The 12,736-nt window shown below is 39.7% G+C and overlaps 1 protein-coding gene across 3 annotated transcripts in view; it reads right to left on the bottom strand.

The window, feature by feature from the left end:
• PLCG2 (phospholipase C gamma 2) overlaps positions 1–12,736 on the bottom strand; it is a 55,007-nt gene that overhangs the window by 31,347 nt on the left and 10,924 nt on the right. For all 3 annotated transcript variants that reach the window (XM_066194673.1, XM_066194674.1, XM_066194675.1), the window contains exons 3-7: positions 7,829–7,969; positions 5,186–5,279; positions 4,010–4,057; positions 1,536–1,620; positions 697–780 (exon numbers count right to left, since the gene is read on the bottom strand). In XM_066194673.1, the coding sequence (XP_066050770.1) occupies positions 697–780; positions 1,536–1,620; positions 4,010–4,057; positions 5,186–5,279; positions 7,829–7,969 (452 nt within the window). The remainder of the gene's footprint in view (positions 1–696; positions 781–1,535; positions 1,621–4,009; positions 4,058–5,185; positions 5,280–7,828; positions 7,970–12,736) is intronic.

The following is a 12,736-nucleotide window of genomic DNA, read 5'->3' as shown; positions in this document are numbered from 1 at the left end:
GCATCACTTTAAAACAGCACAAGCTCTATTGCCAGCAAATCAGCACTGACTTTGACTATAGAAGCTTCTAGTTTAGCATCTGCAAAATTAAAGTTGAATCCACAATAAGCACATAGTCAACAAAGACATTCATGGAAGTAATTTCAAATTATGTGTTTCCACACAGTTTTAAAGGGTTCCTAACTTTCAGAGTCACTAAAAGTGTGCAGTTTCCACCAGCTTCATGAATCTGCACAGCAAATACAAGGAAACAGTAGTCAAGCAGTTGCCCACTTGATTTAGCTAAAATCTAATTCCACTGCATTTCTGCCTCCCAAGGACTGTCTGATGCATGGCCTGTAATGGACTTGCTGCTGGAATTCTGGAATTGGTTCTACCAGTAAAAAATAAAAGACCAAACCTAATGAAAAGACATTCAGCATCCTGAGCAAACTCACAAAAAGGATTCCTCCTAAAAACCCGCTAATATCTGTGCCTATCTCTACTACCAACACACAAGAAGCAACATGAATGACTTGTTCATCTCCTTAGGCCAATTGCTGATAGTGACTGTTAGCTACACCTCAAGTACAGCACTGTGCCCTTTTTCTGGCACAAGAATGAGGAAATAAAGAAAATCAGTAACAAAAAGATAACCAGCTCTCACTACTCTGATGCAGCAGTTGAACAGTATGAAGATATTTATGGAAAGCTTACCGATTTCTGTTGTTCAAACATGATTTTCTTGTAGAACAAATGAAATTGTTCAAAAGTAAGCTCTTCCTTGTGAGCACCTATTTCCTACAACAGAAAGTAGCACGCAGTGAATTTAGAACTCCCTGAACTGTACTTGCACAGTGAACAAGTTACTCTTATTCCAGTTGGCATTCTCTCACACAGTCTGTTCCACTCCAACTTTATTTATTTTCACCCGCTTGGATTTTTACATTTATTTATGTTTTTAAGAATACAAACAAGAAAACAGCTGTTGGTTTATGACGTGGTGCTCCTAGCCCCCACCTTTGGCTTTGCATTTTGCACCCTCACTCCATTTCCATGACTGAGAGAGAAGCAGAGCCTCATTTAGTCATTGTTAGCTGAGGCAGCAGAAGCAAGAATGTCTGCTTTAAGGGTGGAGAGTTGGAAAGTAGGAAAGGGTGGGGACATTCCAGGTTCCTGCAGGAATGGAATGACCTTCAAAAGTTATTAATATTGGCATTAGTTGGAGAGAAGAGGTTATTATTTGATCATATTGAGAAAAAAAAATTAGGATGAAATTCATGTAGAAGAAAAAGAAAGATAAAATATTTCTCTATGTACTTGCTCAGTACTGGAGCTCAAAATGTTGGCTTTAGTCAACCACACAATGAAAAGAAGGAATATTTATGTCTGTATTTTCTTATACCTTCAGATATAGGCAAAGCCAAGGTGACAAATTAATCAGTATACTTTATTTAACAGTACATGATAGGAATCAAAAACCAGGAAATGCCCTAAAAAGAAACATCAACACCTATCAGATAATACCAAACATATTTAAGTAATCAGATAATTACCGCAAATTTATCCTTCAAGTACTTCATGCTGCTCACTTTGAAGTTTACTTGGGGAAGGACCGTTTTCAGCTCTCTAAGACTGATACTGGGGGGGAAAAAAGGAGAAAAAAAAAAAAGATAGCAAAATCACCACAGTTGTGTTGTGTCCAGTCAGCTGCTCATATATTTTCTATCAACACAAAAATGTGACCATTGAAACATTTTGGGTAGGGCTCATCTCACATACCTGTAAACTTATATAAACTTAACACCTACACAGAAGCAAGCTAGACATGGAGGAATAGCCATTTCAATTAATTTGGAATTAAAAGAGCCATGTTGTATAGATATGCATTTCTCTCAGCAATGAATCCGATCTAGATGATCAGCTCAAATGTAGATGTTTATACACAGTCAGATGAACTGCAGCCTTTCTTCCATTCAAAATGGATTACAGACACAGAAAACATGAGGCAAAGGCTGTACCGAACAGATAAGCACAAAGAGAAAATAAAAAGCCCCAGTTTTCAACACCATTTTAACCTTTTTCTCCAGATGTTATTCAGTCTGGTAATGCTGATTTTCAGCAGCGAGACTTTTCCCTTCTGCAACATCTGAACATGATCTCATTCTCATCTCCCAACCAAGTCTTCCCTTCCAGTTCCATTTACACAACCCTGCTGATCCTTTCTGCAGAGTTTCAGAATGCCCAGTGATATCCCGGCTTCAAAAAACTTCAAAAACCAAAGTTTTCTGGTTAACAGGAAGGCAACAAGTCAACAGAAAACAGGTACTAGACTTGTGTATCCTACTGCTGAAGCCCACAAAATATTGAAGCAATACCAAGAGCACTCTACAAAACAAGACTGAGGGACTCTGCCTTGACCTACAGGACAATTCAGAAGCCATTAAACCTCTGCAAACACAGGCTCAGAACAGAGTTGCCTGAAAGGAACAAAACCAATTAGCCTGCAGATGAAAGTAACACTTCCATTCTACAGTGGCCATGCAAGCAGCTACCCTGTGAGATATTCTCATCTCCATTGTGCAAGAGGGAAAGAGGCAAAGCAAGAAGGAACTAAGCCAAAGTCCATGCCCAAGCCAGATTAGAACTCAGGAAATTCCTGGCTTTCCGCCCTGTCGCCAGACCTCTGGAAAAAAACACTATTAGAAGCAAGAATGACCTCTCCATTTGTACACTGAACACCAAGAACAAGCAATTTCCTCTGGCCAGAGGAGTGCAAGAGAAAACAAAGAGCTGGGACTTCATTGCCACGGGAAAAAAGAATCAACCTGTGGAACAGGACTTGCCTGACCTTTACAATTAACCTGCCTAAAAACCCCAGCCCTGAACACAACACACCTCAGTCCAAACTCCTTTCCTGAATTTTCCTAAAAGCATGAATCATCTAGGAAGAAAAGGAAAAACTGCCCTCTCCACAGTGCAAGTCTCCTTGGTCCCAACCAAGCTGCCTTGTAGCAATAAAACAATCCTAAAGCAACAAATGAAACCTCTTCAGCAGACACCTACTGTCAGCCACAGCTGCTCCATCCTAACATTTGCTTTTGCTTTGTGAACCCCAACAACACATGCTCATTGCAGGGCTAGTTCTCAAAATGCATCAGTCAATATCCAGTAAAGGATGGGACTGTGGTCACTTGAGGAAACACAGCTCTGAAATGGGCTCTCAGCTCACCCTGCACAGTGCCACAGGCTGTCTGCACAAAGGTGTGATTTCCTGCAACACCACAGCCTCAGTCACACAGTGAAACAGCTCACTGCAGTTTGCTTTTGGAAAAAAGGTGTACACAAAAGGAAAAGTATGAGCTTTTCTACTTTAGAATCAAATTCATGTTCCAGACAAAGAGAAAAATCATGGTGAAATAGTAACACAGAAGGGAGGGAAAAGTAACATTCTTCTAAGTGTTGCATGATTTCTGGCAACTCTAAGGAGAGGTGTGCAGCTGAATTCATTTTTTAAAAAATTCTCCTTTGCGTGTAAAAGCTACAAAGCCACATCACACAGGACCTGAAAGGAACTACTGAAACTCAGACACATGAAGCCACACATCACACTGGGAGCTAGAACCTCTGGGACTTCTTTTACGTGAGAAGCACCAGGTCAGAGGTGATTCTTTGGCTTTGGTCTGTTCAAACACAAGGCAGAGACAAGCCCATGGCCAGGCCAGCTGAGCTCAATCTCCTACAATAACACATTGCTCATTCTGGCAAAGTAACTCTAGGCTAAAATTTAAATTACTTAGAAATCATTTGTTTCTTCATTATACCATGTACATAAACCTGAGGGAATGCTATGAACACTTTGTATTTAGCAAAAGGCAAAACTCAGGTTGCTAAAGCCAAGGCAAATGTCATTTTCAGGGATCTCATACTCCACATTTTGGACATTGAATTCTTTATTTCTTTTCATTCTATGTTAGAATCCACAACAAAAGTTCACTAAAAACATCTGAAAAAAGACAGAGCTTCTTACCTATTTTTTCTAGTTTGATCAACAGAATAGATCTGCTTTCTCAGCCAGCTTGTAGAAAAGAAAGAGAAAAAAAAAACCCTAAGAATTATAAAGAATATAGAGCAAATGAAATTTCAAAATCCATAGACAAAACACAATAGAAACACTTAAAAGTCTTAAGACCCATTTCTTTTTGCAAAGCAAAAACATTGCTACCAGTGCAGCATTCAAGGATCTAGCCAGTTTTTTAACCACATTTGTAAATATGTACTTTTCTGCTGCATTTTAAAATCACATAAACAACACAGGAAGGGGAAGGGTGGGCAGGACAGAAAAGAATGAGTAACCAGAAGCTGTAAAAAAGTAAGAGGATAAAGTGAGCCAAAACTTCAGCTAATCTAAACTGGACTAACTCCATAAAGTCAATGATTTCTGCCAGATTTATCTTCGAGCTGCTGGCTCAAATATCTGTTAGATGCATAAAAATTAAAAAGCAGAGGGAAGGGGGAGAGGTTTAGAGAAATTTAAAGAAAATCCTCATTACATTGCATGTCAGTTTTAGATGCACACTAAAATACTTTTAGTTGCACCAACAGTAAATAAATACATACACAATTTTGATCCAAAAGATGAATGCACTGGTAAACTGATCTTCAGCCTCAACAGGAATTATTCTTGTTTGACAACACCAGTGTCAAAGCCACAATTTGGTCAGGGAGCAAGCGAGGGCAGAGCATATCCTCACTAACAGCAGTGGCCACAAACAAAAATGCCAGCAGTGATGAAAAGCCATGGGGTATGGAGACATTACTAAACCTTGTCCACAGAACTGGCAATCTGAGCCTGAGCAGTTTCACACACAGCATCCTCTCAGGGATAAAGGTGCAGTTTCACCTTTGTATGGCTGACTTTTGAATTTTCCAAGAAGCCAACACACAAACACCAGCTGCTCTTGTGACCTCATGAAGAGATTTTGTTTTGGGTGCCCAGAACAAGGTGAATTGCAAGTTCACACTAGTGTATGAAGCAGAGTGTGACTCCAGAGCACCTACATGGCAAAACAGACACTGAGAATTTCCATATGAGGTTTCAGTGTCGTACATTAACTGAAAAGTCTTCTTAGTGCACCTTAAAAATTTCATTCAGATTTTCCTCTTTCAATTCCCAGTCTCACGAAGTGAAAATATGTCTACGTACCTCTCTGTGATTGCAGGTGTGGGAGCACTCATGACCTCTTGATACAAGATATTCAAACCACACAACCATTTATCAGTATCATCCTTAGAGTCGGCTGAAAAAAATCATATGCTGTGGTAAACATCAAAACAAAATCAACACAAAACCAAGACATAACTTGTTTAGATAAACTCTAGTATACAAAGCTGCCAACCTTCCTCTTTGATAAATCTCATTGCATAGCTTCATGTTGCTACTAATAAAAAACAGCATAAATTTGGGAGTAGGTAAGTTCTGACAAAAAATACCTGCTTTAGAAGATGGTTTATCAGAGTAGGAAAGTTTCAGTATTTCAGCAAAAACACTATAAAACTACTGCTGAGCTCCTGTGGTAACACAATCAAAACTCATTTTTTTATCTTCTGTCTCCAAAGTGGCAAAAGCCCAGGACCCAGATCAGAGCAACTTGAAGGGCACAGGCAAAAGAACTCAGTACTTCTATAGCATAAAGCTGGTTCATTAAATTCCCAGCAACCTACAACAAAATTGCAATATACTGGCTTTTGACATAATCACCTTCTCTTTATCTTAACCATGCCTCTCAACACAGATTTTTCCAGACTAAATTTCTGCAAGAAAAACAGAAAGGAAGCAATGCACAAAACTGGTGTAGAGTATATAAAAAAATTTTAATACAAGTAAAAAGAAGGTCTAAAATTTCTTATGTATCCTAACTAGAAGCCAGGTACATCTTCCTCTCAACCCTGCAAATTAGTACATCATTGCTTTGTTTTGCTTAAAATGTAGTTTGCCTTTCTATTTCCCAAACCAGAAGAATCCTTCCCATCATTTATCATGACTGCATTTGGTAATTCTTCAACCCAACAGAAGCAAGATGCTTGCTGGGCACAGCTTTCCCTAGGAAATACCAGCTAAGCTGAAAGAACCTTGTATGAGATGTGATCTTTACAGCCCTCAGCTGGGCAAAGTCCATTTGATTTAGCAGGCTGCCTCTGAAATTGCATGAAGGCATTCTTCAATTAATCCAGATCTGGAAAATTATTTTCACACAGGAGCTGAAAACTTTTATCAGCTTTCAAAGCGAACGGGTTTCTCAAAAGGTGAAGATTACATTTTATTTAAACATACTTTCAAACAATGCTTTATCCCCCAAGGATGGAGCTGCAACCCAGTCTCAGCTCCCCATGGAAATGTTTTTCAATGAGTTACAGTTTCGGAAAGAACACCCACTACCACTGCCAAACCAATTCTTCTCCCAAGACAATTCTGCCCTTTCTGATAGCTACCATTCCCTTCAAGGAACAATTCTTTTATATTGTTTTAAGAAACCACGACAAAGTCCTTTAACAAGGAAAAGGATTTCCCCCTTAACTGAAAGTTATATCATGTTTTTCTGCAGTTCAGCATTACAGCAACAGCTCATGGTACACTAAGTGTCTTCAAAGTATTGGCAGAGGGCTGTTTTGAGAACTGCCATGGGGGAGGGACTGGGGGGACTGTCTGAGGAAATCAAGCTGAAGTCCCTGGCACAGCTGCACGTAAGCACAGCCACTTAAAACTTTTCACAGACTTCAGTCAACAATGGTAAAACTTATTTAAAGTTAAAAACCTCTAAGAATGGATTAGTCACAAGCAGTCTTGTCTTGCAAAAAACTTGTCTTCTAATATTGCAATCTATAAGAAATTCATCCCATAAATAATAAAAAATAAAAGCTGTCAGTATTTAAACATTTACAAAGTACTCCCCTTTTCTCCCATTAAGATTTTGCAATTAGGTTAAAGATTTAAATGGGTAAGCATGTTCCTGCTCAGGACAGAGAGAACTATGATTCCAAATAAATTGTCTGTATGGTTCTAAACCAATGACTCATTACAAACTTTTTAGAAAAGAAATCTCTTTGTCAATTCCACTAGTTAGAAATTGTATTCAGCCTGTACTGTAAAAGTGTATATCTCTTTTCATTTCAAAATCTTTGGGTTTGTGACCCTGGATAATCTTGCCTGTAATAAAAAGTGCTCCAACCCTTTCTATAGATACAGGGTACAAATCCTCTTTGTTTCACACAGGTCTCTTTGTTTTAAAATTATCACTTTCCATATTTTATTTATGGTCTCCTAGTACTTATTTAGAAGAGGTTTAGTGTTATCAGGTGACATGCACACAAATAACCCAAACTAAAACTTCATTTTTCCAAATTAGTCTGCAATTCCTCATAGGCAATAGGAAAATTTCTGTGATACAGCTGCAGTGCAACTTTTTACGGCTATTATACCCAAAATCATTTTGGCCAGACTAAAAGTGTTAGGACAATATTCTGGCCACACTGAACAGCTGTCTTTAAAGAGACAGCTCTGCTCTTCAGTGTTGAAAACCTTACTGGAGTTACCAGAAAAAGTCTACCTTGCTAGAAAAAATAGAAACGACACTCGCACGACGCACCGCTTGAAAGTGAGACATTCCAAATGCAGCAGGTAACAGACAAGAAGGGCTGAGTAAAAGGCCTGGCTCCAGATTTTAAGCCTCTGGTGCACTCCTGAACTGCAGAAGTTAAAACCACAGTATTCTGTGCATTCCTGTTCCATCCATGTGTTTGACTTGTTCAATCGATAGCTTTAAAGAAGAAAGAAAGAAGATAAAAGTACCTGCTAAACTCAAGGTGTTGAGGACAAACTGGGTACCATAAAAAACAGTGAAGCAGTGTTCTTCTCTGTGCCTTGCTTTGCAACGTTCAAAGTCCTTTGAATTCTTTCCTGGGCGAATTTCTTTTATTTCCATCAGATCCACTGAAAGGAAACAACATTCAGTCAGTACAACTGCAGAGCCTGAAATGGGAAGATGGATAACTCAAAGTATGCACACACATACAAAACAGCTATATGTATATATGTATATATGTATATGTGTATATATATATATATATATATATATACATATGCAGATCTGTATTGGACAAGAAATGCAAATTGTGCCAGCTTGCAATCCATAAATTCACAAATAAATCGTAACAGACAATAGTGGAAATGGACCAGAAGAAGAAAAATAACCTGTCATATTTTTATTATTTCACTATCACTGATTTTCCATGGACAAGGTGAATACACATGGCCCTTTGGGTCACAGAAAATGTGATTTCACAAATGGCATTAACTCTAAGCAAAGTAATTTTCCAATTGCTATGATGACTGTTCAGAAACAAAAAAGAAAAGATACAATTCTGCCTTACCCACCCAAACCATCCACATACATCTTAGATAGCCAGCTAACCTTGTCAGCTAGTACAGTCACTGGTATTTTCAAGAAAAATATCTGAAGTAGGAATATAAAGAGAAAATTGAGCTTAATGATTAAAATGTTTGGGAGTTTCCTCATGGCCAGCTCCAGAGAGATGTGTGTTATTTAACATAACCTGTTGTGTCACTTTCACCTCGTGGCTCTCCAGAGAACACGGGTATGCATTGCAGTGCAGCAGAATGGGAACCTTGCACAAACACACACTTGTCCAAGTCAGCTCCCTTTTTTCAAACCCTTGCTACAGGGCCTGCAGAACAGGAGTGAGACAGCACTGAAATAGAAATATGTGTGCTCTCAAGATAAGATACTTATTAGAAAACTGAGGAAGTGGTTTTGCTCTGCCTGTGGACCAGAGAAATAAACAGCTCTTTCCACTTCTGGACAGTCTTGACTTATAAGCTACAGGATGAAGAGTGAAGAAAAACATTTCATGGCTGCTCTGGAAATGTGTTTATCAGACCTAGCAAGATCCAAGGAAAACAGCTGAGGGTTTCTGTCCACGCATTTAAGAATGCCACAATATAAATCTCCCGTTTTAAACGAGCACCTCATCAGTAAAGGAGATCATTAACAACATAATGAAACAGCAGCTCTGCTGCCAGACAAGGGTGAGCGGAACAATGGTAAAGCTTCCACCTGTCTAAAGCTGCATTTCTATGATGCCAACATGGACAGACAAGGAAGGAAGTTCATCAACAAAATCCTGATAATGAAACATTAAATCGTCTTGGAAGTTCTTATTCTATGCAAAATACCCCAGGCCAAACTCCTACCAGACCCTCCTTTCTCACAGTCATTAAACAGCTTACACTGTGAAAATGAGACCCCAAAGGTTAACCTGCACTAATCACAGGATACAAGCATCTTTCTTAAATGAATTTTTCCAAGCACCATTATTCTCAAGGTAGAGGTTTTAATGCCTCAGCCTCCTTCTCAAACCACAAAAACATCTCCTAAGATCTGGATATCTCATTGGTCAAGACGCCTAAATTTAGACACAAACTCCTAAAATAAATTCACATTGTGCCTATAAATGGCCAGGAACCCAAAGCTCCTAATAATGACTCTGAGCCCCTTACCACTCACAGTCTCACTAGGATCCCCAAAGATGTATCTAAATGTCACCATCTAAAAAAGTTTTTCTTAGGCCATGAACTTACATTAATATCAATAGAGAAGAAGCAGAGTGCAGACACAGCAAGTACCCAAATGGAGAGGGGAAGAGTTTGCATGGCTGCAGTAAATGGCACGGGACTGCACACTAGGCTGGCTCATTCTAACCATTGGCAACCCCAGTCACCCCTTCTGCTTTCCCTTCCCCCACAAATCCCCGACAAAAACCACAGTTTTAACTTCAAAGTGAATCACACCTTTCCTTTCAGACTCCTTTAAATCCACACACATGAACAACACAACAGAAGGCCCTCTCACAGTACAAACTAGAAGCAGTGACAAAAGAGATTTCACAACCCGCATTGCTGTTGTCATTTCCAGGGGCTCTTACCTCACATTGACCTCTGAAATAAGCACCCAGACTTACCCAATGTGTCCCCTCAGTTACACACACTCACTACAGTCCTTCTCCTTGCATTACAGCCTTTCAACTCCAGCATCCCCTTCTCCTGCATGAACCTATGTGTATATACAGAGTGGCACAAGGATTTTTGTATGCACAGACCTGTTATTGCTTCTCCAACTGGTTTTTCAGAAAGAGTTTCACTCTACCCTAATTGCCAAACATTCAGTAAACAGAGGAATGGTTCAGCAAGAGAAGAAAATTGGGTGAAAGAGAGGAGAAAGAAATATTTATATTAAAAAACTCAAATTCAAAATTTAACATCCCTATTATTTTCAGGCAATGTATCCTATACATTCTGCAAAATTTGGGCAAGACATCGTTACATTTCCTTAGAAAATAAATGAAACATGTACAAACGCAAGTTTTATTAAACATTCTTTAGATTTTTACAGAAATAAAGATATAATACACATTATAGTTCCAGAAATGGAACTATACTCAGATTGGTAAATCAACTGTACCAACGTAGTTGTTACGCAGTTACTGTGAACTTTTTACACCACAATCTGTCGCTGAACAATTAAAATGTAATTTCATACCTGTGCCAGAACTGCAGGCACATCACTTCAGACACACTATTTTTGTACTGCCTTGAAATACTGGAGCTTTCTACCTTCTCAATCCCACATGTAAATTGCAGAGCCATATCCTGCCCTGGCTTCATAAACACACATTCCTGGGGCCTGATACACCCAAAAAAAAACCCACAGACCTGGACAGATGCACCTTGCAGAGTCAAATCAAATCCAATACACTTGCAGGTGCAATTTCCACAAGAAAAGTGAAAGAAGATTAAAATACTTCCTAAGGAAACATGATGCCCTGTAGAGAAATTGACTCACATCCAGCAAGACAAGGAGAGCAGTCCCCCAGCACAACCAGTCCTCAGCCAAACAGTTTATACAAGTCTAGTGCCACTCTAAAACCCACAATTAGTTTACATTTCATCCATTCCTCTATGTGACCATTTCCCCAGGTTGAAAGGATCTCCTCAGCAGCCTCATCAGTCACGGATTATTCTGACAACTCCCTCAAGTGGCTCTTTAAGGAGACCAGACTCCAAGGCACCTTCAATTACCAACTGACTCAGGCTCCGATCTGGATGTGTATTCGAGGCACTTCAGAGCCTGAAGCTGCCGAACTTCAGCTCCTGCTACTGTGTGTTTGGCAAATCAGTGAATTCAGTGGATCATGACACTACTACATAGCTGCTTTCCTAATACTGCACAGATTAATTGCTTTCCAGGGCACCTGACAGAGATCTTTACTGCCATGAACTTGACAATAAACTTTTTATATCCTCAACATCTCCATTCAAATAACCCAGCAGCAGTGATCGTGTTCTGTCACACACTTGCAGGTACAAATTCCTGTTACATTTCCTTCAGTCACACTTGGAGGTAGATGCTAAAACAGAACCTGTATTTTACTACCGCAGGCGCTGTGCAAGCTGAGGGGACGACGTGATACAAGATAACCAAAGGTAGAAAACTATGTCAAGAGGAGAACTGTGAAAAAAACCATTACACTGTTATACACAACACTGTGCTCCTCATTCCAGGACAGAACCAGCACTGCTATTTACAGAGAGAAGTTCTGGCTCTGTCTGCCACAATGGGCACCCACCAGCCACCTCCGGGTGGGAACACAACCATCCAGCACCTGAACAGAAAAATCCCGCCAGTGCCGCCAGCAGAGCACCCGCTGTGAGCTGAAGTGTCCATCTAAGCTCACTGGAGGAAGGTGAGTTTGCAAGAACACCTTTGGTCAAGTCAGGTAATGCTAAGCTGGAACATCAGGCTCATTGTATATACATGCATGGGTAAAAAACCTTACAGGCTGTCAACCCTCTTGATAGAAAAGTCTACATTAACAGTGTAGAAGTTTACCTGAATCTGCCACTATGGTCTCCAGAGTTCTGTAAGATAACATTCCTGATTCAAAGCCCAGATTCCCCAGGAGTCTTTCAGTGTCTGTGGCCACAAATAGTGCTTGGATCAGAGCTCAGTCATGTACTTAATGAAAGAAAAAGCCTACAGAGAGATTCAGAGGAGGCTTACAGAGTCAGAAATCATGCTGTGAGCATTACTTCAGTAAGCCTCAAGAAGGATTAGGGGAAACTACTGCCAATATTTTGAAGAAGAAAATAAGGGGCTCTGATCACCCAAGCTGTGTGCACCAAGACATGGGGTGGTTATTCTCTCTATAAATATAATTGCATTTTCATGTGTATATATGTATAGTAACATTCTGCACTCAGAACCAGATTTTTTTTCTCCAAAATTTGCATTACAAAATATTCCAAAGTAGATTTCATTTTAGAAAGGCAGAAACTGCCCACTGCAACAGAAGCTGTGTGCAAATGAGTGCCCAGTGAATGACGGAAGCCTTTAGAATCCTTTTGCAAATATACCTCATGGTGAGGACAACAGCTCTGCTCTCACTTGTGCAGAATTAAATATTAACTACCCAAGGTGTGTTTTAACAGCCTCTTTTTCCAGAGCAGGAATGAAACACAAATCACGTGTGACTCTAGAGGGAACAAGGTGAAGTTTCTCTCAGAGGACAAAGTCACAAGAAAGCAGAAATGTCCTGCAGCATGGCAGTCCAGATGTGGCAGGGAAAGTAGTTCAGCTCTTAGAGATGTTTACTGAGACATTCAGCAGCACAAGGAAGTCAT

Source organism: Chamaea fasciata, unplaced genomic scaffold (genome assembly GCF_029207755.1).
Source record: "Chamaea fasciata isolate MVZ Bird 193981 ecotype frontalis unplaced genomic scaffold, bChaFas1.0.hap1 SCAF_12, whole genome shotgun sequence".
Classification (NCBI taxonomy): Eukaryota; Metazoa; Chordata; class Aves; order Passeriformes; family Sylviidae; genus Chamaea; species Chamaea fasciata.
This window is presented reverse-complemented; position numbering and strand designations above follow the sequence as displayed.